General features: G+C 37.2%; 2 protein-coding genes across 6 annotated transcripts in view; one reads left to right on the top strand and one right to left on the bottom strand.

The window, feature by feature from the left end:
* Positions 1 to 22,535, top strand: part of AVEN (apoptosis and caspase activation inhibitor) — a 101,540-nt gene extending 79,005 nt beyond the window's left edge. For both annotated transcript variants that reach the window (XM_054198052.1, XM_054198051.1), the window contains 4 exons: positions 15,680 to 15,750; positions 19,401 to 19,496; positions 21,006 to 21,366; positions 22,067 to 22,535. In XM_054198052.1, coding sequence (XP_054054027.1) covers positions 15,680 to 15,750; positions 19,401 to 19,496; positions 21,006 to 21,366; positions 22,067 to 22,203 — 665 coding nt within the window. In that variant the 3' untranslated portion in view covers positions 22,204 to 22,535. The remainder of the gene's footprint in view (positions 1 to 15,679; positions 15,751 to 19,400; positions 19,497 to 21,005; positions 21,367 to 22,066) is intronic.
* Positions 22,536 to 22,614: 79 nt separating this feature from the next.
* Positions 22,615 to 27,617, bottom strand: part of RYR3 (ryanodine receptor 3) — a 233,618-nt gene continuing 228,615 nt past the window's right edge. For all 4 annotated transcript variants that reach the window (XM_054198046.1, XM_054198047.1, XM_054198048.1 and 1 more), the window contains exons 99-103: positions 26,958 to 27,114; positions 25,775 to 25,839; positions 25,563 to 25,663; positions 24,363 to 24,414; positions 22,615 to 23,545 (exon numbers count right to left, since the gene is read on the bottom strand). In XM_054198046.1, the coding sequence (XP_054054021.1) occupies positions 23,450 to 23,545; positions 24,363 to 24,414; positions 25,563 to 25,663; positions 25,775 to 25,839; positions 26,958 to 27,114 (471 nt within the window). In that variant the 3' untranslated portion in view covers positions 22,615 to 23,449. The remainder of the gene's footprint in view (positions 23,546 to 24,362; positions 24,415 to 25,562; positions 25,664 to 25,774; positions 25,840 to 26,957; positions 27,115 to 27,617) is intronic.

Genomic DNA, 27,617 nt, shown 5'->3' with positions numbered 1-27,617 from the left:
CAATGTATTTTTTGATCACTAGGTAAAGTAAGATGACAACCCATTGTACCTTATTTCCTCCTGACATTAATCCTGGAGTCCTATAATAGGTTCCCCACCACCACTGTTGATGGTATAGGGATAGTTAAGTTTCAGTTTGAAATGTGTATTTGAGTAAAGTATGTGATTTTCCCAAATTCTCCTTGGTTTTGCTTTTCCCTCCAATGGTTGCTAATTCCTAGTTCTGAGTCATCCATCAAAACTGGCCTTGCAGCACGTTTAGCTTCTGCAGTGACTCATCATGGATTTGATGTAGGTAAGGCAACTGCAGCTGGCAGGTTAGAGCAGTTCATGCCTCAAAACTGTACCTGAATTAAAGTGCAAGTGAGCTATACAGTTCAAATATATTTTTAATTTGACTTTCAGAGAACCCTAGAGGCTCCCATATATAATATAAAATGGAATTATTGCAGTAGTTAAACTGATCTGAACAGACTTTAATCTTTTTTTTTTTACTTCCAGAACTTCAGTGGTTTGGGTTTGTTTGTTGTTTTTTTTTCTTTTCCAGTGGGGTGTGGAATCCCGTGGTGAAAGTATCACAGTCTTGTGTGTTGCTTTGGTCACTTTTTACAGGTTTCCTGAGGAATAGTCCACAGGACCCATAGTTGAAAACCACTGATACAGAGTTCTCCGAGTAGAGAAATTAGGAATGGAGAAAAATGGGTTTAGTTGAATTGAAACACAACCTTGAAAATTCATTTTTGTTTTCTTAAGCTTATATCTTAATTTTTTTATATATATAGTTTGATTGATGTATTGTTCTAGCCTATGTTTTGTTGTCACTTTTTGTTGATGAATGGAACTTCTGCTGTATTCTGAGTATTTTCTAGTCAGTGTGATGAAGTACCTCTCCTGAGAAGGCTCAGATACCTAACTCTGCGGTTTCCCGGGTGTGCTGTTTTGTATTCTCAAACTGAAGTTGTCCGTAGAAGTTTGCATGGGAAGGACTCATTTCGCTGTCACTTTTGTGACTTTGAAAACATGTACAAAAAAAGTATTGTGGAAGGAAAATACACGAGGGGACTGTTTTTGCTGTAAATCTCTGCATAGTGTTACTGGACAGTTATGTCGAACCTCTGAATACTTCGCAGTCTGTCCCTTGAAAACTGTAAGGGTACCCAATGGGTTTGCAATACTCTGGAAGAATTTGTGGTTTGTCATTTATCTGAAGGTATGATCCATCTCTTAATTCACTTCTGAATTAAGTGATTCAAGAGTTAAAAGGCTAGCTTTGCTGTTCAAACTCAGTTTTGGAAAAACTGGTAACCATTCGTGGAACGCCTGCATTGTGTATTTGCACTTAGCAAAAGCAAGCCCCATGATGTGAAAAACGCAAACAAACTGACTTCTCTCCTTTGACAGCTGTGGATTGTAGCAAACAGAGATGTTTTTAAATTTGAGCTTACTTAGAATTTGGGTAATTCGTTAACTGGATGTCATTCATCCAAGCATTTTGTCTCTTTTTGCTTCTGCAGTAGCCATAATCTTTACGTGATTTTTTTAAATGATTACCTCAGTATCAGGTAATCAGGCTTCAGTGGGAAGGTGATATTTTGGTGGCACTGTTAGATCTTAGCACTTGTGTGTAGTTCTTAGGATGCTTTACAGAGAATGGTTTAAGTCTGTAAACAGGCTGTATTTTACAAATATGAGAACTGGCAATGTAGTACGATGTATCATTTCTTGGTAACAATGGAGAGAGGGGTTTTTTTTCCATTTCCATCCTCTCCCAGTACATTCCTTCCTGGTTCAGAAGGTTGTTCCCATTTTTGGGTTGACCTTCAGATATGCAGCAAAACTGTTCACTAACTGAAGCCTGTGGAAAAAATCCTCTGGCCCAGAAAAAGAGGTGTCATCTCTGCGGTTGTATATTAGCCTGTCGTTAGAGTCAGGAGTGACCCTCTTGTCATCCTAAAACTTTTGGTAGTTTCTGATTCTTTTCTAGTCTCTGAAGCTTAAAAACAAAATGAAGAAAGGTACTTCTACAAATGTTAATTTAAAAAAAAAAGAAAAAAAAAGAAAAAAAAAGTCCTGACTAAGAACCAGAAGAAGAGTTATTAAAAAAAAAAACCCTGAATGTGTGTTTAGAGAAAAGGTCATTCATTTTTCATCTGTAGGGAAATACATGCACGAGAGCAGCGTCTTGGTGAAAGGTGAAAGCTTTTTTCTCTTACGCTACGAAGACTATGATTTTTCCTTTTTACATATATGTGGCTAAGATTTATAAATGTTAACTCAAGCATCTTTTACTGGTTTTAAGCACATTTTCATTGCCTGCTAATCCTTGTTCTCAGATTACTGAATGAGTTTTGGCTCTGTGTTATTGCAGGTTTGTGTTGATTCAGTGGGAAAATTGCATTGTGAAACCTTTCCCTATGTGATTGCTGAAGCAAAGGGAGAGTCAATTGATTGTTTTGTGGAAGAAAGTAATGATAATCCAAAACTTGCTACAAATCTCAGTGTCCCTGATACTGCTTTTTAAAATAAATTTTTATTAGATTAAGAATTAAACAATTTGAGCTGCTGAGGAAAATTCTGCCTGAATTATTTTTGCAATTGAGAATGCAGTTTCTGAAAAATTGCAATCTTTCATTGAGTGCTGTGCCTTCACTGCTTAAATGCTAAACCTTATTCAGGTTTTTACTGACTTGGTATATTCTGCACAGTGACTTCACTGTTGACATGCTAAATGCAAATCAAAATCAATATGCCCAAAAAGGCAAGGCTGACTGAAAGCATTTCCCTAAGACAGTTAAATAAAAAAAATTAAAAAAAAAAAAAATCTTTCTACTCAACAATAGAAACATATACTCAGTACGAAAAATGTCTTAACTTTTTGTTTTGAAATACTATTTTCGCACCACATTTACAATGAAAACGAGTACTGAGAGTAATGTTTGATAGATGTCTTTCATATTTCTGTGCACAGTGAAATGTTTACCACAAAGCAATGCAATTTGAAAAGGCAGAGCAGAGAGAGTACTTGGTACTTTCTACGTGATTCACAGGTCATTTCCTTCTGAAGTAAAGAATTCATTGATCAGCACGTGCTTATTATGTTCCAAGTAGGCTAGGGGGACTTAAAGTACCATAATCATGGTCAGAAATCTGGAAGAATTGATTTAAACAAGATAAAAAGCTAAAATAAACCTAATAAACAGGGCTAGAACAAGCAGGGTGATGGATGAATGAATAGGCAGGGAAGGCTTTAGCACAACATTAAAACACATCATGAAGTAATGTCCTTGGCAGGCAAAGTTGTGCGAGACATTTTTTTTTTGGACTGTATAGAACTAGATCATAGACAAATCTAAAAGTAAACAACAACAGAAAGTAAACATGTCTAATAAATAGCTATAATACAGATGATTTTTCATTTTAGCCTTGTTATTATAACCAGACATGTCAGTGTCTTCAGTATCTTAAAACCTGAATTTTGATATTGCTATTATGCTGTTTAATAGTATGCCAATAGAATCATAGAACGGTTTGGGTTGGAAGGGACCTTAAAGATCATCTAGTTCCAACGCCCCTGCCATGGGCAGGGACACCTTCCACTAAGCCAGGCTGCTCAAAGCCCCATCCAGCCTGGCCTTGAACACATCCACAGTGTGGGGCCTCCACAGCTTCTCTGGGCAACCTGTGCCAGTGTCTCACCACCCTCACAGTAAAGAATTTCTTCCTAATATCTAATCTAAATCTCCACTCTTTCAATTTAAAACCATTACCTCTTGTCCTGTCGCTCCACTCCCTGGTAAAGAGTCCCTCCCCATCTCTCCTGTAGGCCCCCTTTAGGTACTGGAAGTTCGCTATAAGGTCTCCCTGGAGCCTTCTCTTCTCCAGGCTGAACAACCCCAGCGCTCTCAGCCTGTCCTCATAGGAGAGGTGCTCCAACCTTCTGATCATCTTTGTGGCCCTCCACTGGACCTGTTCTAACAGGATGGAAAATAAATTCTCTAAATCAATATTTAAAAATGAACACTAGAGTGCACATTTCAATTCCGTGCTGTTTAAATACAGAAGATAATTAAATAAAAATCAATACTTTTCCATTATTCAGACCTGTGAAACACTGTGTATCAGCAGCAGATACGTAGCCCAGATGGTGTTTGTCATCCAGAAAACTGTAATTCTCCATTCTGTATCATCTCTTCATGTTTTTTAATTCGTGGGAGAGCTGTAGTTCTTGTCACTACCATGCAAGGAGAATTTGCATAAGGAGGCTATGGGATGTGTTGCTAAGAGGTATTGTAAGCTGTAGAACGTGGAACGCTGTAGTGTGTTCAGCGCAAAGGAGCAAGCGCAGGGGTCAACGTGGGGGACACTCGTGTTTTCACTTGAGCTAATCCAAGCTTTATTTACTTATGATGAATTTGTTAGAAAAACCCTGGAGGTACCTGATACAAGCAGAAGCTCATATGTGGCTACAACTTGCTTTTTAACATGACCCAAAGAATAGTGGATAGTAAGTAATTATTTTTCTCCTTTTTGCTTTACAGAAGAACTCTTAATTTCTATTAATACAGGGTTTGAAACATTGCATTGATCAGTTCATCTGTAACAATGGGAGAACTCCACTGTCGATAATCGTAACTTTTTAAAAAGCATATTTCTTGAAAAATAACCATGAGCTTCTACCTCATGGATTATTTTTCTTATAAATGCAAGTTGGACCAAGAATGTAGCGGCTTTCTAAGCCTTTGGTAAGACAAATCCAGTATGCTGCTTGCTTGTATTTTTGATCTGAAGTGAATGTTTACCAATCTGCTGTTAATTTCAAGCTGATGTTCAGAACTCTCTCATAAGCCATTACACTACTGTCTTTGGAGAATTAAGAGTAACTTGCATATGCAAAGAAATACTTTCCAAGCTTTTGCATCCTTATAGAGCTGGAGCTTTACTAGATTTACTCTTTGCTAATTGTAATCCTTGTTATTATATTAAAATATCAGAAGAAAATCCTGTCTTGTTTTCTGAAGCTACTTCTCCTTTCTTGTTTCATTCCATTAAACAAAAAAATCTTGCAAGCTTGTGTTAGTACTATGACTTGTCGTATGTTCATAAATGCAAGAAAGTCAAGCCTCGTACTCACTATATCAAACCGCTTGAATATTTTTAGGCCTGCACTTTCATGTATAATTTATGAATACTTTTGAAAGATAGTCCCATAGACAAGGCATACTTTACCACTTGCATGAATAGTGAATTCTGCTTTAGGGAAACGTCGTACTAATTTGGATGTGATGAAATTAAAAATATCCAGCACAACAGCATAAAGAATATTTATTGATTATATAATTGCATTATTTGCTGTAAGTGTTCTATCAAATACAGAGTAAGGAATGAACCTGTAGCACTAAGAAAAAATTGGAATAGTTTTTTTAGGTTATGAAATTCTAATGAGGGCTGTCAACTAATGTGTGTACCATCATCAAAAATTAAGACTGGCTTTAGATGCTTATACAGTCAACTGTTTGAAGCTTGAATAGTCAACTGTCAAAACTATAGTAAACTTTCATGGCTTGTCTGCTATAAAAATTGGAGGGAAGAGGGAGAGAGAAAGGGAGGTTTTCTGGTGTTTATGTGGCATGTAAGAACTACAGACAGCAGATTCTTTTCTCCAGTCGTGTCAAATTAGTGGCTATTATTGGAGTAAAAATAGCAAGCTGCTTAAAATAAAGTATTTCTTCAGTTTGTTCATTTGTTTGCTTTAAGATTACTTACTTTTTCTTTAAAAAAAAGGTATAGATTTTTTGGATTGGAGGTACGATGTGGAATAAAGGAAGCTTATTTTGTATATACCTGCCATTTATGGATAAGGAAGATATTTCATGAATTTTGAAGTTTTCAGACCAAATATTCTGACAGCCTACTTACAGAAAAGAGTGGTTATCCTCATGTAAATTTATGCAATGCAACTGGTCTTATTTAAGCCTGCCAGTTAGATATAAAGCTCTCTTAGATGGAAAGGTACAAGAATAAATCTGATTTAATGAACTGTGTGACATTGTCACCTCCCAGATACAATACAGCAGTATAGTTGCGTGCACTTGTTTACACAGGAGGCAGAATGAGCAGTAATCCAAATAAAGGATAATTAGGAGGATTTTTACTTAAATAGATAAGGTAAAGAACCTAGGCCAGTGAGTGCCGTTCCATGAGTTACCAAAATACATTAATGTGCCGTTTATATGTTCTTCTGTCTTGTAGCTAGCATGACAATAAGTATCTAAACAACAGTAGGATTGTTATTGCATTTTTGAAATATATATGTTTTACTTAAACTTTAATTGGGAAGAATCTTCACGTTCCTAACAGAACTGAGAAAGAGCCATCTATGAAAATACCAGTAGTTTAGTGGGTAGAGCACTCTGCCAGTTTAGACCAGCAACTTGAGTTTCGAATCTGAGCTTTCTTACTAACGAGTGATCTAGTTAGCAGTTGGCAAAGTTTGAAATCTCGTTTGGTTTTATACAGTAAAACATTCATTCTGCTTGGATTTGGAAACATTGGAAAAGCGGGTCTTGATGTGTAATTTAGACAAAAATGAAAACAACTTGAATAAACTGCAAAAGTTACGTAATCCATTATGGAATTTATTTTTTTTTTAACTTATCAGAATACCAGAGCTCGAAAGTATAGGATGTTGAATTACTTGCGAGCTGTACTGTCTAAGGTATGAATGAGGGGTGCTGTTTTAGCTTTAACCTCAGGGTTATTTTTTTTTCTCTTCTATATAAAACTAAACTCTTCATTAAAGCTCTCATTTCCTCTTCAAAGTGTTTGTGTGAGCTTAGAGGTAACATCTGCCACAAGGTCTCAAGCCAGTATTTTTGCTTAATAGAATCCATAGGAATGCATCCTTGTCCCCGCTCCCTCATCCTCTGACGCCCATTCACTCTGGCTGCTGCAAAGCAGTTCCCGACAATAGGCAAGGCAAATCTGGGGTCTTTTTGGATGACTGGCCTCTGTTCTGATTGAACCTTGTTGCTCTTGTTTCAGATTTTCTTCTTTTCATTCTCTCTCTCCTTTCCTCACTTACAAGCCAGAATCTGGTACGAGTACCTTGTGCCAGCACATGCAAACGGATTCCTCTTGGGTCCTGCAGTTTGACGTTATGCAAATTTTCCTTCGTGGGTGGGAACCTTGCCATTTCTTCATTTCTTCCAGTGTTGAATTTCAGCTTTGCTTCCTGCTATGGACGCACGCTGTACTGATATTAGCTGCTTATATAGTCTTGGAGAAAACGGGGTCTTCACGAAGGGCCAGGTCATTAGATTCCTTAACCTGTTGGTCTGTAGGGATTAAAAACTCTACTTTTTCCTGTGTTGGGTCCAGGCTTATGAAAACAAATGAGTCTTCTCCCTTTCACCCAAAGGAGAGTTGTCTGCCCTGGTCCCTAGGGAGAATCACAAATTTCACTTCCTGCCGTGTCATACTGCTACTACAAAAACAACGAAACAAAAGCCTTTTGTCGTGAGTATTTGTGCATTAAGTTATGTGGCGATCTTTGCCTTTTTTTTTCAGCCTTTCTCTTGAATGATACTGCTCAAAAACTAGTATACTGTATGGACTTTTACACTTTGTCTGATCTAGCAAGCTGGTTGCGGTGACATTTAAAAATCACTAAGTATGTTATGAATTAGTGACCTGAAAAAAATGACACTAGAAAATGTCATAAAGTATCAGGAAAAATGTAAATATTTAAGGTGACTAGCTTAAACTTAATGAAAGGTTTAAGCTTAATCTATGGGGAAATCAGTAACTTCACACTTAAATATCATTTTATTGTTTATTCAGTAAAAAAGTGAGTAATGGAGAAGATGGGATTGGTTCTTATGAATCACCGCATCGGGGTACTGTATTTGGGTGAAATTTTAAATATACCTTTTTGTTCAGTGCGTTTTGTTCTAACCTTTTGCATTTTTGCTGCATTCTAAGAGCTATAATAATTAAATATTTAATAAAAATTGCATATGAAGGATAGTGATACATTTAGGAAAATGTGTAAAAATTAATTAGAAAGCAGAGAGGGTCTATTGATGCTGTTAATACAATTTCCTGTATGGTGGTGTTGTCTGTTGTCTCCTTATACACCCTGCAGATTTACAATGCGCATTGACTTGAAAGAACCCTTCGCTAGATTAAAAACAAATTTGTGGATTACTTGCTTTTCCTTCCTGTTTTTCCTGCAGAAAGATAACTAATTAAGAGAAAGGTACAGCTCTACAATTAAAGAACATAGCTATTTGCTTTAATTTAAGGTTGGTTCTATTGAATTAGACTCAAGGTCCATCTGGAGACGCTTGAGGTAAGGCACCTGAACATGCTATATGATACGCTACTTTCCCGAATACTTTCTTGACCTGTGACAATTTGTGTCCCAGGGACTTCCTGAGCCAGATATGGAATCTTTGTGTCTAAAAATAGTTGTCTTCTGTCCCTCCTTCCATCTGTGGAAACTTGGGGCATCTGCGCCATCTGATGGCATGGAATCCCACAATTTAGCTTCAACGTAAAAAGATTTGCCAGTTTTTGTTGAGTACATTCCCTGCTGGCTTCATTTGATGCCTCTAGGTCTTCTACGAGAAGAGACATTGAGCAGTGAGTCCCCATCTGCCCTTTTCATGCCGTTTGTGGTTTTCAGATCTCTGTCATGTCCCCTTGGTTCCCCTCCCTTGGCTTAAGTTACTAAATTGTTTCTCATACAGGAACTGTTCCATGCCTTTTCTAGTGCTGTTACACTTTTTGAGATTGGGCTTGGGAAACCAAGACTGTGCATAGTATTCAAGATAATAACACATGATGAGGGTGTAATGATGTTCTCTGTGTTGTTCACTATTGCTTTTTTAATAATACCCAAGAGTTTGGTTCTTTGAGCACGGTGGAGTGCTGAGATTCTGATTCTGAATTGCGTTGGTCAGCTCTGAACTTATTTTGTATGTGAAGTGCAGCATTTTGCATTTTTGGTATTGAGTTCCATCTGCCATTTTAAAATCTGCTTTTTCAATCTTGTGAAGTTCTTAACTCATTCTCCACAGCCTACCTTCGTCTGCACTACCATGAAAAGCTTAGTATCATCAGCAAACTTTGTTACTTCATTTTTCTCATCTTTTTTTCTCTTCTGTTTTAATTGAGTGAAGAGGTTAAACAGATACAACCCCAGAGAAATGTACTGGTGGTTTCTTTTAATGTGAAAATTGACAATTTACTCTTTTTTCTTCCTACTTTTAGGCAATTATTTATTCATACAAAGCCTCCTTTTTGCTGGGAAAGGGAGTGGGATGTCAGTGAGAGCTTTTGGAAACGTGTGAATTATATGAACTAGATCCTGGTTGTGTGCGTGATTTTTTTGCTTCTTCCAGGAAAATGTCTTAGATCGTGCAGCAGAACTTTCCTTTTCAAATGCCATGTTGACTCTTCCTGCAAGTATTATGTCTCTCCACATATCCATTAAATTTCTTATAGTTTCTACCAATTTGTCCATCAAATGCATTGAGCTGGTATTGCACTGTCCTCCTGAGTCTTCCTTTCACTGCTCCCAGTATTCCTGTGTTGTCATTTAGCTTTTTGAAGCTTTAAAGACTTAAAGGCATTTGAGTTTCTTCTGTCTTATTTCTTAGTCACCTGGTGTGCATGCAGAAGCATGTGTACTACTCTTTGGTTTTTTGAACCTCTTCAAATATCAATTTATTTGTTCTGTTTTCCTGGTTTGACTCTTTGTTAACCTCTGCTTTTGCTTTTAATAAAAAAAAAAAAAAAAAAGAGTTGTTTGTTTGTTTTAAAACTGTTGTGTTCTTCGACACTTGTTGGCTTCACCCTGCTCCTCATTTGAAAAACTGGCGTCTGACCTTGATTTCAATAGCTGTAGTTCCTCTAGATGTTATATTAGTTTTGATCTTCCTGAATAGACACTCTTTGTTCCAGAAGCAGCACTAGTTTCCGAAGATCTCTCCTTCTTGCTCCTTTATTTGCAACACATTTTAAATTTTGAGGACGTTATTTAGCCTTGATCAGATGATCCTGTTGTTTGGTCAAATCCACATATTTATTTTTTAAATTGTGAATAGTACTACCATGTATTGGTGCCAGGGAGTTAATTTTGAATATTGTCGTTTTTGAATCTGGTTACAAGTATGCTTTATAAATTGCGGTGCAGGCCACAAATATCCTTGACATCAGTATGTTTGCACAGAGCTCAAGAACTTCTACTGGTAACAGTAGAAGAATGTTATTTAAAATATTTTCTTTGAGATATGTATTCTGCTGGTAGGTAAAATTTTTATGCTGGTAGGTAGAATTTTTATGCTCAGCTGTTGCATAAGCCTTCTGGAGTTTGTAATACACGACTGTGCAACCTACTGGTGTGCAGCAGAACCAGGGAAAAATGTAGGTTGTGCTAAAGTATTTGTGGTGAAGGCATGTTGTTTGGAAATACCTGTCATGTTCTTGATGACAGACAGACTTTGCAGTGACTTACAATATTACTGATCTTAATAGTATCTGAAGAAAACGATTAGATGTTGAGTTCTTAAAGGGTCTTTTTCTGTTGCTTTTATATTCTTGTATTCTGAAAATTGCTATTACTCAATCTATGCTCGTGACAAATTGTGTAAGTAGCACACTGCAGCCTTAGTCATAGTAAAAGATAATAGATACAGTGTGTGCTCTACTGAAGTAGAGAAATTTAAAAAGCAGAAGTAGAAATTAGTGATGTTACTAAAACTGCCATGAAGAGTCTTTGGAAGCTTTCTGTCTTCCAGAAGTTTGTTTCTCAAGTTTTATATGTTACCTCATCATATCTGGATAATTATCTGTTTATGAGGTGTTTAAAACTACTCATAAAACTTTTGCAGAACATACATTTCCTAGTGTTGGAAGAATATTTATTATGATTTTGTGTATAAGTCTCCTTTTGTAGGAGAAAAAAGGAAAACAGTTAAGTGTCCTCTAAAAGGAAATCTTCACTAATATTTATCCAAAGTGATTTTTATAAGATGAGCATTAATTGTAGAAAGACAATTAATATATATATAAAAAATATAAATAATATATATAAAAAACACACTATGTGGAAACACCGTGTAAGGAGAAAAGACATCTTTTCATGTCTTTTCATGTCTTCATGAAAAGCACCCAGTCGTCCGTGGTTCTTGCTGTCTCCATGCTGCTTTCAAAATCTTCTAGTTAGAGCAAGTCACGGCATGGGTGGATGGGAGTTCTTCCTCATGCTTTTTCCTCGAGTTTGAGAAAGATTCATGCACACCTAATTAATCCCAAAAGACTGGTGAGCTTTAGTTTTCTCTTTGTGCTTGTAAGTTAGCTCAAAATTCATGACTCAGTACTTGCCCACCTTTTCTATGATCTATAGATTTCTGTCTTCTTTTGCACCTTCTACATGAAGTCTTGTACTATTAAAAGGGAAAGAATATGTTGTTTATCTTGCCCTCAGACTCCTCAAGGAAGTTCGTCAGTCTTGTATGGACCACTGTCCATATAAGTTGGATAGGATTTCAAGCATCATTCCTGCCTAAACTCTGTGATTCAGGTTGTTTTTCCCTGCAGAAGAGTGTTAGATTGGAGGACCTGGTTCTTTTTTTCACCTTAAAAATAACATCTGTTTCCTCCTGCGTTACTGGAGCCCATGGAGAAGACTGGTGGAACAGGTAGTTAGCTTGGTTTGGTATTATATCCTTCATAAGTAGTGATGAACTGGGGACCGATATATGTAGAGAAAGGGATCTCTTAGAAGTTAAATTTGCAAAATTGCTTAAAATCTCTTCTAAAGATGAACTTTCTTCAGAGAGAATCTTCTCAATTTAGTAACTCGGAGAGAACTTTGACTAGTGTAGTAGAGAGAGCATGCTTTTTGAGATATTTTAGGCCTGTTAATTTCCCAAATGTAGCTAAGTTGTAGTTTTCTGTTGTGATTTATTTTGTTCAGCTGCGTACTGCCATCATAAATTTATTGCATGTTATTTAGCTGACTAAACAGACTTGTAGATAGAGGCTTGAATTCTGAAAATAAAATAAATGGGAGATGAGCAAGGTTGGAAAACTGCAAATAAGTTTATCAAGATCATTGTTGCTTATTTAGGAGAAGGTAAATTCTGATTAAAAAATTGGGTTTAGAGTCTTCTATTTGCCCTTAGAACAGTCCTCAAAGGATCCTGTTACACTGTTTGTTTGTTCCCTCCCCTCCAGTTTGAAAGTCTTTAAAATGATAGAATATTTTTCCTCTGTCTTCAGTAGTGTTTTATATCTTTTGCTTTTAATGATTTTGAGAGTTAAAATGAACAGAATCACTCTACTGATATGTCAGTTTTCCTACTGAAAACTGTTTTTCTTCATTTTTTTTTTTAACTGTTAAACTCATAATTTCACAGATTGGTAAATATTTATTACAGATTACAGGTAGGATTTGTTTGATTCTGCTATTCAAGGAATATTTGTATGAAGAGCTAATTGGACTGTCGAGAATATGAAATGTGTTCATTTAAATCAATTGATTTAGCTTTAACATATATTCAAGTGGTGGGAAAGCGTGGTGGTTTAGATTTGCTGTTCTTTCATAATAAAGTTACATTTTATACAATAAAAAACACTAAAGAACACTTATTATGAATGTTACCAAAGACGGTGTGTGAGGTTTACTTGAATGCGTTATTTTTAGCTATGCTGTATTTGAAGGCCAAGTGATATTTGTAAGTAGTATAAAAAACTATTCACATGAAGAAAAGTGGGGTTTTTTTATGTTGGAAGGAACTTGGAGTCATTGCAAGACTTTTGATTAGTATTCATGGCATAAAAGGAAATTATTTTCAGGGTAAAGGAATTTGTGAAAAGATAATTGGTTAGACCAACATTCTCATTAACCTAATTTGCATTAAATGTGCTTCTGTGAATTGTAGTTATTGCTTTTCCATTTGAAAGGCGTGCTTTGTTAACTTATTTAAAGAGCCTGGTTAAACTACAGCTTAAGTCACCCTTTAATTCAGCAATACAATATCAAACTCAGGATCTGTTATTACCAATTTTGGGAGTGCGGAGAATCATCAACCAGTTCTTGATCCCAGTGGATTTTCCTGAAGAAGTAGGTTTGTTTAGCTGCTTGACATATGGTCGTTGTCAGATACTGAAAGCATTGGACTAATCCTTCAGTTTAATGTTACTCCTTTATAAGAGCAGAGGAAATTCTTTATTTCCTCTGTGACACAGCATTAGAAATAACTGAAGGAGTCTTGGAGATACTGGAAGAAAATACTTATGCCTTTGTTCTATAATAGCGTGAAGACTTTGAGGATAACTTGGGTTAATTATTTTCTTTACGAGTGTAACTAAATCGAACCTTTAAAATATGAGCTGTGAGTTGAGAAGCACATTTGCACATTTTCATACACATTTTTAAAATCATGAGACTGAAGAACGAACTTGGAGTTCTTTAATTTTCAGCGTTAGTTATTACTTATTAGTATGCTAGATGTTTTGAAACAGGGATTTGTTTGCTGTTGTGCTGTGTGCAGTGAAGAGGAAGGCACCTTTGTCAGCAGTGAGTCAACTGTGAGTGCTTAAGTTAAGTATTTGCATCTGCAGATAGATACATAAAGACAATATATTTCTTTTTTCCGTATTGCCGAGCATACCGAGCTGTCATGGAGTTTGTGAATTATATGAACTAAACATTTATAAAGTTAGGGGGCTTCTTAGGATACCTAAATGTTAATTTCAGTGCTTAATTTTAATTTTTCGCACTTGTACTGTTTGACACTGGTTGTTTTCAAACCAGTAATGTCTGGAGGTGTTGAATGTAAACCAAAGCCTAGCTGCTGAGGCACGGTTGTTTAGCAGCCCAGTAACGCTGAACGATGTTGGATAAACCTAATGAAAACAGGGGGGAGCAAATTCAAGCTGGTTAAGGTAATGGTCATGAATATCTATATAAATACTCAGCTGAGAAGGTCACTTTATTGCTAGAATGGTTCTGAAGATGACGATGATGGACACGGCAGGTACACAGTGTGATTAGCATATGAGTACATTGCATACCCAATGAGCATACATGAAATGCAATGAGTTAGAAGAGCACTTTAGATATTAAAAAAAAAAAAAAAAGCTATGGCAAATAAATGTTACATTCTAGCTGGGAGATGGTTAGGTCTTCCTTTTTTTTTTTTATGTTTGGCAAAGAAATATGCCAATTACTGTGCCATTTTGCTGCTTATGCATTCTGTTTGCAAAACAGAAGCTGGCTGATGGTTGCGCTATTGAGTAAAATTGCTGAAAGGCTGAACTCCCCTACGTTTTAGGACAGGCAGACAATGGAAAAGAACCCAGTTTTGAGGACAGCACATTATTTGTTCGGATTCTGTATGCAGGATTAAGGGCATGATTCAGGAATTGTCAAAAGTATGAATGGCAGTTAGGATGTTGAGAGCCAAATGGAAGTTAGATGCTCAGTTGTTGGTAATGCCATCGAAAACTTTCTCTAGCGCATTCATTTTCTATTAGAGGTTGGGAAAGAGTGAGTTGTTGCTTCTCAACTAACTGCTGGACTCAATCCTAGTGATTTATAGGTGATCTGCAATTCTCAGGATCAAATTTCATCTCCTTCATGCAATAATTCAGCAGGTTGTTTTGTTGGGTTTTTTTCTAATAGAGCTGCTGAAACAGCTATTTGTTCTCAAAGTGCATGGTCTAAGAAGGCATCTGTCGCATACGCTGCGTCAGCAACGTCTTTGCTTTATCTTACTCTAGGCCTTTGGCCATCATCTTGCAACCCTAATCTTTCCTGTTTCCTCTGTCACAGGCCTTACTGATTTTTTGAGTTCCTGGCATTCTTGTGTGTTTCTTCAGTGAATAAATTTATGGGACTGTCTTTTGCAACCTAGCATGGTACTACTGCAATAGAAATATTGCGTCGAAAACAAAATAATAACCCAAGCCCTGCTGTAGTAAGAGGAAGTTCCTACTGCCTTGGAGGAATGTGATAGGAGGTTAGAAGATCCTATAGCTAAGGTTACATACGTAGCTTAATTAGCCCTATTTAAGGTTTCTTTTAATTCAGTCCCTTATGCATATGAATTGGAGTTCGGGTTCAGCGCCTTTTTTTGATGACATGCTGGAGTAGGACTAGTTCAAGAAAGAGAAGAGGCTGGAGAATTTAGCTACCAGACAAGAAGTCTTTACTTGGCCCGTACAAACTGATTTTGGGGACACATATAATCCATTTTAAGAGAGAATTGCATGTTGATAAGAGAAGGCCTATCTACAGCACATTCAAAGCTGTTCATAAAAATGTGCTCTGTGAATACAAGACGTATTCCTAGTATGTTGTCCAAATCGGACTTTTCAATGAAAATCTTGCTTGTTTACATGTCACCTGGCACCTCCTCATTCAGTTTTGAATTTGTTGCACCTTTTTCAGGACTGTTTTGCAAATAAGAGATGAAAAGATCTTTCTATAGAACTTTGGCTTAAAGAAGTTTAATATTGTGAATGCAAACAGCATTAAAATTAAATGCAAATTTGTTGAAGACGTGACATTTATTGACTGAATTTACTTCTGTAGGGTTGGGAACTTTGGAGAGCGCTCGTTATTTTTTAAAAAAAAAAAAATATGTTTGTTATTTCTTTTCTGTAGGAGATTCCTTTACACAGTTCCGATTTGCTGATGAGAAAGAATGGGATAGAGACAGCATATGCCATAAGCAGGTAACAGAATTTTCATTCACCTGAGTTTGTATGGATAATTGCCTGGGACAGAATAGCTAGGCAGTTGTGCTTTCAGCAACAAATTGTTTAATACAATAATAAGACCCTTTATTCTGCATATTTTTATTAATATGATGCTGGGGGCTGTTAGGTCTTGTCCTGTTTTTTCTATTGAAGCAGCAGGCTAGCTTTTTAAGTAATGCTGGAAGAAAAGAACAAGGAAACCCATCCGGTGAAGGAAAATAAGGGACATTGTCACTTTGCTTTACTGACATATCAAGTCAGCCTTCCTTTTTCAGCTGTATTCAAGAGAAAATAGTTTAGTGAAATGACTGCAACAAAACCTATATGAGTATATTCATATATTAGACTATGAAGCTGGTTCTAGATATTTCAAATTAACAGTTCATATCCTCCGGTTGAAACTTCACCTCCAAAATGACTATGGAAACGACCAGGATTTTAGATGATTTGTATGTGGATTCTTTATGCTGGAATGGAAAGGGTCAAGGCAATAGGAGTCTGCTGTTTTCTATATAAGGATACTGGAAAGTGGTAATCTCTGCAGCTGTCTGCCTCACATAAGTCACCTAAATTATTGCAAGATAAATGCTTTTGTCGTCCAAGCCTTTCTTAAAATTGCTGCGAAACTGTGCTTGAATGTTTCTTGAAACATACGTATGTATTCAGATTTTAAAAGTTTGCTATTTATTTCATAAAATATCGACAATAATTATCCCTGGGAAGTGATATTTAAAGGTACATTAAAGTTGCAAAGTCAAATTAAAATAAGCAAATAAAACCAAGTGCAGCATTTTTGTAAAGCATCATGTGTTTGTTCAGTGGGATACAGTCTTTCAATGACTCTGTATTTTTGCTTACTAGTTTCTCCTGCTCCTAGCGTGCAGGATGACAGTATCCAGAACATGAATTTATTCATAATTTCCTCGTTGGCGTGTCATTACAGCATTTAGGTGATTTGAACACATTAATTAATTTCTCAATGGCTAAAGCCATTGTGAGCAGAGTGAAGTTCCACGTTGCCAGTGGATTTCACAAATACTCTTCTGGCTGCCAGTGATGAGCCTGCCCGGTTCTGGAGCCGGTCCCAGGCCCTCACTCACTGTGAAGTGTGCCGTGGCGGGCACCTTCTGCCTCTCTCCCTACCAAACTGTAGCCATTCGTCCTGCCCCATCCAAACTTGCTGTTTCCAACTGTTTCCCATCTTTCACTGTTCTTACGTCAGTTTGAAATAGTTCACTGCACTAATCACCATTACCCTTCCTTTGATTTCTTATTTCAGTCCCGAATCCTCGCCCAGATGGCTCCATAGCATTATCTAATCTTTCATGTTTTCTTTGGTCTTCAGCCTGTTATCTCGCCCGTCTTTCTTTTTCCTGAAAGCTGGATCCAGGTCTAATTTTCATCCTAGATCCCTTTGCTAAATTCCTTTGCCTCCTGGCTCACCTGTTTCGAGTCCTTTGCCTGTCTATACGTGATGTACAAGATTAGAGAATTGTAAACCAAAGTGAAGTGAGTACGATGGAACAAAATAAAGCAGAAAAGGCATAAAAATAGTTGCAGAATGACTAGATGTTTCCCATTCCCTATTATGTGTAGAAAGTAATGGCAAAACATCAGTTTCAAATGTGGAATGGGAGTGTAACGGTGACATCAACAATTTCAGTTTATTAAAAACATTATCATTCATTATTACAAAAATTAGATCTGGATTTGCTTTATCGTGTATTGATAAAATGCAATAAAAATATGTCAGAACGTGGTCTGCAATTTAAAAATCAAACAGACAATAGTAATTTGGACTTTTCAGTAAAAAATGGCAATTCTAGCAACAAAGTATGCCTCTATTTTCTCGATCAAATAGCTACATATGCCATGAAGTTTATCATTTGTTAAATGTTGCTTTGATCTGTTTTTTATTCAAACACCACTTTTAGTGAAATCTCTACGTAGATATCGAATTCCTTCCTCCATTATGTATTTTCTCAAAATTCCTCTTTTCCGTCATCCTCAGCCTATCCTCTTCTTCCCCAGCTCCATTTTCACTTTCATTCGCAGTGTTCGTTCACATCAGTCTTTTTGCAAGTGTACTTAGCTCTTCCCAAATCATATAAATGTTACTCAATGATACTTGACTTTTTACAGTTTTTTACGCTAACAGATTCGTATGATTTCCTTGTCCTTTGCAAATATTCAGAAGCCACATTTGATCTTCAATATCTGTCAAAAGAACTGGGTTTTCTGAAGTTGTGGTTCATTGCTGGGCAGCAAGAATTGCTTGTTGAAGCCTTTTTGAGGTTACTTGTACCAGTGAATCATCTTTGATGGTGATCACTAAGTAAAAGCTGTTAGTAAAGAAGAAAGAAAACATCAGATATTTAAGTCGTTTTGTCCTTTTACTGTCATTACTGGATACCAGAACCAGAGTTTGGATACAAGAAACTGTTAAACCAACCACGTTGTTTCTTTTTTAAATTTATTTTAATTTTGTAAATACGCTATCGGAACACACTGTCTTTGATGTTCACTCTTGCTGTGTGCAGGTGTCAGAAGCCATTCTGCTGGCTGGCTTTTGGGAGCAGTGCGCATTCCTTTGACAAATCTCGTACGATACGGCACAGAACACTCTCTCCTAATCTATGAGTATTTGGACTTCTAAATGTCAGTGTCCGTCCACGCTGTATTGAGAGGGCCAAATTTTAGTCTTTTCTAACTAGATTTAGAAGCAGGTTCTCTGCTTAGGTGAAAATGAGAGGATAGACTGAACTTAAGCATTTTGTTGTCAGATTTTAAAATATGTGATGGATGTCGGATTATCTTTTTCATCAATGGTGAATGTACTCAGAATGTTCTCTTGCACTGCGAGCTCAAAATCTATTTAAGTCTACCAAAGTCCAGGGTGTTCTGTAAAAACATCAAATATTGCTGGTCCATTTTGTGTAACTTTGTTTTTAATCGTTTGAGGCCAAAAAAAAAAAGGGTCAAGAGAGAAGGAAAGTTCAATACCTGACACATTAATAAGTGACAGTTCCACCTTCTAAGCAACTAGGCAGCAGTAGAGTATCTTTCTGGAATATCTTGAATATCATTTTAAAAGTGCATGTAACTATAGACTGTTGCTTTTGTAAGCATCGAAACAACATTTTAAAAGATGGGGAAGTATAAAAAGGGACACGTTTAGGCATTAAAAACAGTAGAGCTACACACAAGCTACATGGTTTGATTGCTTAGAAAACAGTAGCAACTCATTAAAGAATGGCGATTCCCACCGCATGGAAAGCTTCACCGATTAAAAGATGTTTGAGTTGGAAAAGCCCTTATGACATTGTCAACTTGCTGAACTGTTCCCTACTTCGGATTTTCAAGGCGTTGCCTAAGGAGCATTCCATTTATACCTTGTTTTTAAACCTTTTAAGTGATTACTTGCATTGTGCGTGTTTGTATGGTAATTTAGCCAAACTGCTTTGTACACATGTAATTTAAAACTATTAATTCCTGTATTTCATTAGATTGTTCTTCACATTCCTTGAACGTATTGAACAGGGGAATGGAATGGACTAAAGTCATTATCAGTTCATTTATTAATTTTTTTTTAACACAAGCGTACTGTGTGCTGAATTCTATTTCAGTTATCTGCGCTTTCTGTTGACTGCCAGTCTTTGGTCCAGGCCCTTCAGGAATTGCCTCTGCACCTGCGGTTGAACGTAGCTGCTGAACTGGTGCAGGTAACGCTGTGAATTTTCACGAGAAAATGCAGATGTTTTCAGTGAAACAATCTATGCGAGAATGATTACTTTAAACTTGGTCTTCAAACAGAAGTAGAATGTGTTTCCTAAGTAAGTGCCTTTATTGAAGTGGCGTCTCCAACGGCAGGTAATGCAGGATACCCGTCTGTCAGCACTTTTTATGCTTTGTTGGCTTTAAACAAAATGCTTTGATGTGCAGCACATTAGACTTGAAGCCAGGTATCGGAGTATTTGACATGGAATGATTGTACTATTTCTGTATTTACTTCTCTTGGTAGCAGCTGTTAAAAGCTTGTGCCAAAACTTTGAAAGTGCTTTCACATTATTTCCTGTTAATTATTTTAATTGTGATTTACTCTTCTACATAGCTAATATCAGCATACGTGTTTATTCCATGAATCAAACTTACATCTGTGTTAGAACAGGTAGAACTGTCACTCAAACAGGTGAAGAAAATGTCATTTATGCTCTGGTAGGAAAAAAAAAAGGAAAAAAAGGCAAGAGAATATTAGGAAAAAATGTTTCTTCAGGCCGTGAAAAAGAAAATATTAAAGTAAGGGCAAAAGAAGCAATGAGACTTAAATATAAAACCAAGATTCTCAAAAAAAAAAAGTAAAAATTAATCTGCTTACACAAGAAAAAAGGAACATGACCCTTACAGAAGGAATTTTACTTCTGTTTGGAGTTGCGTGAAGTGCTTCTGTGACTGACACAACTATGCTCCCTCTTACGGGAGCTCAATCTGTCTGCAGATGTGATGTCTAGGGGAATCCGCACATAAATGTTACTGTCAAGTACAGTTTTCTTAAGAGTTCTAGTCACGGTCTTTAACTTTTATCAGGGTTATAAGGTGTGTGTTATGACATTTAATCTTTGTCTCCTCATTCTGACCAGCGATGTGGTCATCAGGTATGCTGCAGTGTTATTAATGCCAGGGCATCTGGATAAAAGCAGAATCTGCATTCCACGGCCATTTCTTGTTTCAGTATTTGATGTTTTGTAATTTGGTTTCATTTTTCAAAATATCCGGCTGTATACTATAACTTTTGCTAAATGATAACCAGCAACATGTAGTATGGTTTGGTTTCAAGACTGGAATTTTGGAGGGAAGGCCTAACATGAGGTAATGTGTCTAACCAATTTCTGACTTCGGTCATTCCAAAATTCATGGTATCGATGGGATTTCACTACAGAAGAATTAAAGAAAAGTAACTCTCCAGGAAGTGTTTGTGAAACAATGGAACTTGATTTAGCATACAATCTCGTATTTCACAGTAAGGGATAAAAGGAGTTTTTATTTTGTAGTTGCTCTGCAAAAGCATCGTGAAGATAACTTTGGTTTGCTTTTACTTCTGAATTCAATTCTGTTGAAATTCATTGTACCTTCTTAAGTGATCAAATGTAGGAAGCATGAATTACAATCCAAATTAGAATAATAAACATGGAGTTAATCATTAGAAAGACTCAAGCCCTTTCCTGTTCTCTTAGGCATCAACACCTGTAGAGCTCCCACAGATGAAATCTAAAATTATTGAAGACGGCAAAAGGAGAGAGCTTCTGTTCCGACAGTCTCTGCCTCAGAGTGAAACGGCCTTGGTCTCCCATCCCCTTGGGGATTCTGTTGCTCCATCAGAGCCTGGAAGTCAAAATGGTCCTCGAGCAAGTGCAGCAGAACCATTTCAGAGAGCCCAGCTGCTATCAAAGCAAGAGACTGACCATTTGGATGAAGAACTAGATCTTCTCCTAAATCTAGATGCTCCCGTTGGTACACAAACCAGACCCGTGTCTGGTGCATTATCCTACAACAGATCAACTGAGAAGGATTTGAAAATGGATTGTAAGGAAAAAGGTGAGATTTCTCTTCTACCCGGCATGCCCTTATTCAATTTCCATTGCTCTGTTTTGGTGATGTTTTGGCTAATCTCTTGATTAGCCAGTCAACAGCGCCACTGTCGTCACCTCTGTCATTCTGCATTTCATTTATGTGGGGCTATGTTCTGACCCATTTGTTCCTTTTCAATTTTAACTCCCCACTGAAGTAAAGTTTCACAATTGTCAGTTCGTTTTAAGCATTAAGAGAAATTCTTCTGCAGAACAGCGTTGGTCTTTTATGATTCAGCAGAATTTTAAATAAAAAAAAATAAAATTAATGTACTGCTAGAGAATTTTAGTGAGAGGAAGATTAAATAAAGTTTTTATGTAACATTATGAACCCTTAGTTCACTGTGCTAAGAGTACATGGAAGAACTGACAGCTCTTTCTGATGGCTTGCTATGAATTCTATTTTCAAGCGTTACCAGCTGCGGACCAGGCCCTGCCCCTCCTTGAATCAGACAGAAGCCACATTGCTCTTGTGGACCTTATTAACCCGCCTCATTATTTTTTTTTTATTGTTGCTACTATTTTTGGAATATGACTCGCTGTTCTTCAAGAGAGAGAGATTGTGTTCAAGTAGTCAGTTGTGCATTAAAAAGCACAATGATCTGGGACAAAAGGGCTGGTATGGAATTGTTTCCAGATTTTCAAGTCTGTTCTTTTCACTTTTCTAGACCCTTTAAAACTAGATCAGCCTGAAGAGAAGAGCGCAGCAGCACAGCAGCAGCAGCAGCAGCAGCAGCAGCAGCGTACATCTAAAAATGTTACTGAGGAGGAGCTTGAAGACTGGCTGGACAGCATGATTTCCTGAAGCTCAAATTTTCTTATATGAATAACTGAATATAGCAAACATTAAGTGGAAAGTTGAATCTCCTCATTATTTCCTTTATCTATTTCACTTTGTTGAGCATGCCAAATGCCCGGTTTTCTTTCCTGGCACCTAAAATTCTGTGCAACCAAAATTCATTTAGCTGTGATTGAAAATTGTCTGAGACTGATACTCTTAGAAAGGTCTAAAATTTGTGATGAAATTAGGATTTTCGTTGCTTAAGATGCAGGCTACAGCACACTACGAGAACAGTTATTTCAGCTTGTACTTGCTCTCTGTAGTCCTTTAAAATAAAGCTATGAATGAATAATGAATACGTGTGTTTTCAGTCGCCCTCCTCACGCGACATCTCCGTAGTGTGGACAAAGGAGAAAGAAGAGAGCAAAAGTCACATTTGGTTTATAATACTTTATTGCAGTGGGCACTTTTTATTAGAAGAAAAGAAATGCATAATCCTAGCAGCTTCTACTTGCAGGTGACCATAGAGCATTGTTTTATTTTGGCCTAAGATTTAAATTGTATTAATTTTGATACAGTGTATGTCTTTTAACAGCAGCATCTAATAAGCTGTTATTGAAGGTAGTATATAAACAAACTTCAAGTGCAATTTCATACAGAAGGACAGGAAAGCAATACAGGTAATGGATCCGTTCATCTAGAACACTAACATAAATAAAAAGTTTGCATAGCTATGTCTACAGAGGTTTTAAGGCACTTAATGTTTCAAGGTCGACAGAGTGTTTGAAAATGTTTTCTTTTTAACTGCTTAAAGCTTTTCAGGCTGTATCTTAATACATTCACTAGCAAATACCGGGGGCAAAAACTGGACAGCAGTTAAAGTATTTTTTCACGAGGCAGGGCCTCTGATGTTCAAGTTCTTAAATGTCAAATGTTGTGCAATTAAGACACCTTTTAGCCCTTTCAACTGTACTGCCAAACACTGAGTTAATGATGCAGTTAAAAAGATGTTATCATTTCAGACCATGTTTGGACAGGAAGGCTTAAGTAAATCTGGCATAGTTTTCTCTTTTCTAATGAAAATTCTAACAGGAGACCTGTTTCCTATGTGGTAGGTACAAAAAGCCGATGAAATAGTGTCAAATTTTACGTACGTGTTGAAGACATTTAAAGCAAATACAAGCTCTGAAATTACACTGTGAAAAGAAAGGAAGTTTTTTTTGTATACTGGATCTTAACAGTTCACGAATAAATAATTTCTTTTGTGGTATTAGCCAAGTTGATCCTCATACTGTTTCCGGAAGCAGTCCCCTGCTGGGAAGAAATCCCAACATCTTTCTTGGTACATCTTCCACACAAATGACTCCTGAAAATGGTAAAGAGTGTTTATTTTAACAGACACCTTGCAGTTAGTGCTCTAGAGAAACTTTTAACAATAACCAGGTGCTGTGCCCGTTACCGTGGGGCACAACTGGGAAGGCACTGAAACTCAAAGATCGTAACTCAAGAACAGTTGTAGAATGTTCTGCGCTTGTCTTGGTTCAGTAGAACTGAAATTTAAGCCCTATTAGAAAAACTGCATAAATGAATCAGTCTAGTTCTATCCGAGCAAACCTGTACACAATCTGCATATACAAAATGTGGTTTAGTTTGCTTGGAAACCATTGAAGTGTAAGGTACTTTTGTAGTGTTTGCATAACAGCCGCTTATTTGAGACAAGATATAGTTAAATCCTATATACTTTCTTATTTATTTACATTTAGGGCCTAACAACACTAGACATACCTACACACATCCATGTACCTATCTATATCTACATATATCTGGATTTAGACTATAAATATAGTAGCTTCACTACTGACTCTTTTGGGAATAAGCTATAACTGGTGTATTTCAGGGTTTCATTTCAGAGCTAAGGTGACAGTACGATGACTATGCCCGAGTCCAGTGCGGGGTACAAAAGGGCACTGCTGCAGCCGCCACCTCCCTTTTTTTTAACCCTTCCTTTTCCTTCACTGCCAGAAGGCTCTCAGGGAGGGTGGCACCATCTCCACTCCTTGGTGGTACATCAGTTCCACCTGGTGGTACACAGCTACAAGGCTGGAGAAGAAGCATTATCTTTCAACAAAGCGTTGAAAGATAATCTTAAAAAAAAAAAAAAAAAAGTTTTACTTTCTACTCACCTGGCCAGTATGCTCAGTTTCATCCTTGTTAATGAGATACATTAAAAAGAACCTGAAACAAGCACATGATGTGGGTATTAATGCAGAAAATGTAACATCTCTGCCTCACCTTTCATAGATTGGGGTATCTGAGGGAGACGGTGCCAACCAGCAGAGTAACGATACTGCTGGGGGTCTAAAGTGCTTATGTTAAAGGAGAAAATTCTGTCCTCCAGCACTTCTGTGGAAGTGCTAATAGATGTAAAATCTGTAGAAGTGGAAATGGTTTAGCATCTTCTTCATTTCAGTGCTAGGAGCAATACGTGAGTTAGGCATATGCCACCTCCTGTACGCACATGCGCCAACATCTCGCCCTGGAAGAAGTTACTAGGGCTATAGATAGAAGTGTGGCAAATACTCAGCTGCACCAAGATTTCCAAACACTGATGCTCATAAGCTGAGCCAAGCTGTCTCGGGTACCTGCGCTCACTCCCGTGTACGAGCTGGAACTAATTAGAAAGGCTGTAGAGTACTAATGGTCTGTCTGTAGTAACCCCACTCCTGGCTGACACTTGTGATGCAGTGCATTTGGAATTAAACTTGGTATGTGCTTTCATGGTAAAGAAAGGAGCGTATAGTGAATATAGCATTTGTCTAATTAAAGGGCAACGTGGTTAGAAAGATTGTTCGCTGTATATTCTAATATTAAGGAAATGGACAATTTTAATTCACTGTGAATTACAGGTTCCCGTATACCAATTAAGCAAGTCAACATAGTAAGAAAAGCTTGGAGGTTATAGACTGGTAAAACTATGGATATTAATGGAAATTTACCTCACAGAAGTAGTGTGCTTTGATTTTGCAGCGTCAGTTGCTATGCAGGGTATAATGCAGCCTCCACTCCAGGAGGCACACTTTTTTTTTTAATTTAAAAAGTTCAGATGCAGCATTCCAAAGACAGACTTCCGTAAGACACCAGCAGTTTGGCTCCTTTGGTTCCGCTGGCACAATGCTCATATAATTATCCTTGTTGTATGAGTAACTAATGCCACCAAATTAACTTTTAAAATCTCCTCTTTGATCGGCTCTTTGTTTACTAATGGAAGTGGAAGATCAGTGTCTTGGCACTCTGGGCAATAGTCTAAACACACACAAGTCCCGATTGCTTTGAGGTTTTGGAAAGCTGCGCTATCGCTAAAGAACTAAAGGAACTGTACTTACAGATAGTTTGCCAAGTTGTGTTCTTGCAAAGTATGTGTTTCGAAGCCATGTGGGGTTGTGTCAAAATAGTCGTTGCCGATTCCACAAATAAAACATTTGGTCTGGAAACACAAGTTGTGGTTACAAATGAATTTTAGCTCAAAGATGCTATTTTAACCAATAACGATCTAGATGAATAAGAGTAATGAAAAATGTTATGTGCTTACTCATACCTCCATATCTTCTCTCACTTGCTCTTGCTGGTCTCTTAATTCACCAAAAGCATCGATGATCAGACCTGTTTCAAATGGAAAAGTAACAGCACTTCAGTACTTAGCAACATTCATACTTCAATGGCAGACATTCTCCACTGTCTGGAGTTTAGCGTACTTTTATGCAGGTTAAACAATTCAAGATACTATCTATCAATTTCCAGACATCTAACACCTGGTCACACTGCACTCCCAGCAGTAAGAATTTCTCTTACACAGAAGTACAATCTTGAGAGTGGAAAGATTTTTCTGTACTTATGTTTTGGTCAAGTTAAGCTTCCATAAATCTCATCTCTTTTGTTCCCATGAAAGACTTTAACTTTCATTCTCCTTCTCTTGGAACTCTTGTATCCCAACTTTTGTTCAACAAAGACGACGCTTCTCCCCCAGCCCCCCCAGTCAGTTTGTGATGCTGCTTCACATTTGAAGCATTATTCCTCCACTTACAACACATTAACAATGGACTTGGATCATTTGGGGGACTGGGACATTCATAACTTCTCAACATAGATGTATTTCAGTTTTTCTTTCCCACCAGACTGACATAAAATGATGGGTTTTTTCCTAACAGCCTTAGGGCAATTTATACAATGAGTGTTGAACACCGACAGGCATGGAAGAGAAGAGGTCTCGTTCTCTGTAAACCACAACTGCAAACCAAATAAAACTGCAAATCATCCTCTAAAGAAAGGAGGAAATGGGTATGTGGCCACAGTGACTTTCTCTATGTCGTTTCTCCTTTCCAAGGGGAAAGTCTCCATTCCCCAGCCAGCTGCGGTGGTTCCAAACTAAAGGTGTGAAGAGCGTCTCCAGCAAGGCTCTCCAAGTTTGAACGGTTACAGCAAGAGCAGTGATCCTGCACATGCTGTGTCATTGCTGGATAGCTGCCAAAGTGTCCATAAACACTTTAACCCAGATAAGTTACATTTCTTGTGCTTTGTCGTCGTGTAGTACTTGGGACAATGCATTATTTATAAATTAAGTCTAAAATTATTACTTTCAGAATTAGTGATTTTACCAACTCAGAAATAAGTCTTCATAGCAATACTGCTAAATTTACCTCAAACACAGATGGGGTTTAAAAACATTGCAGAAGTTAAGTAAACTAAATTCTAACGGTCTCCACTATGGTAAGTGTCGGTACCTTGAATAATGGCCAGTAGGATAACAATGACAAAGAAGAAAAATGTGATGTCAAAGACAATGCGATACATTTCGTAAGGGTCTCCAGCAGGATCCTCAATTTCATCTCCAATGCCACCACCAGCTCTTACACCCACATACATGTGGAACAGGTAACACTAAAAGAGAGAGGAAAATTACAGATATACTTACCATGAATTATTGTGCTGTTTTGTGTGGGTTTTTTCTGTTTAAAGAAGATTCTGCTCTGCTAATTCTCTTCAAAAGTTAGAGTAACAAAGAACACAGTATCATTCCTCATGTATCTCTCACGCTGGACCTTTAAAAGTCTGTTACTGCCTTAACAAATGGGGTTACATCTTCTGTTGACATAAGATGTTGGTACTAGTTTAATCAAAAACATAACTTGGAATTGATTTACCTCACATGGTAGAGGTAATATAAAGTAATTTATATTTAAAAAGTAATATAGTTTAATTATTCCAATTACTCTTACACCTATTTTATGATCATACTGTTGTATCCAGCTTGCAGAGGGACCAGTTAAATAATACTGCTTGGGCAGTTTTCATAATTTCCATCGTTTGCACATCTGACTTGCACTGAGTGTTTGAAAGAAAGGTCAAGAATAGGGAAGAGCATTTTGTGGAATTCTATGACA

Source organism: Rissa tridactyla, chromosome 4, assembly GCF_028500815.1.
Source record: "Rissa tridactyla isolate bRisTri1 chromosome 4, bRisTri1.patW.cur.20221130, whole genome shotgun sequence".
Taxonomy (NCBI): domain Eukaryota; kingdom Metazoa; phylum Chordata; class Aves; order Charadriiformes; family Laridae; genus Rissa; species Rissa tridactyla.
Note: the sequence above shows the minus strand (reverse complement) of the source record. Positions and strands in the feature narration are given on the sequence as shown.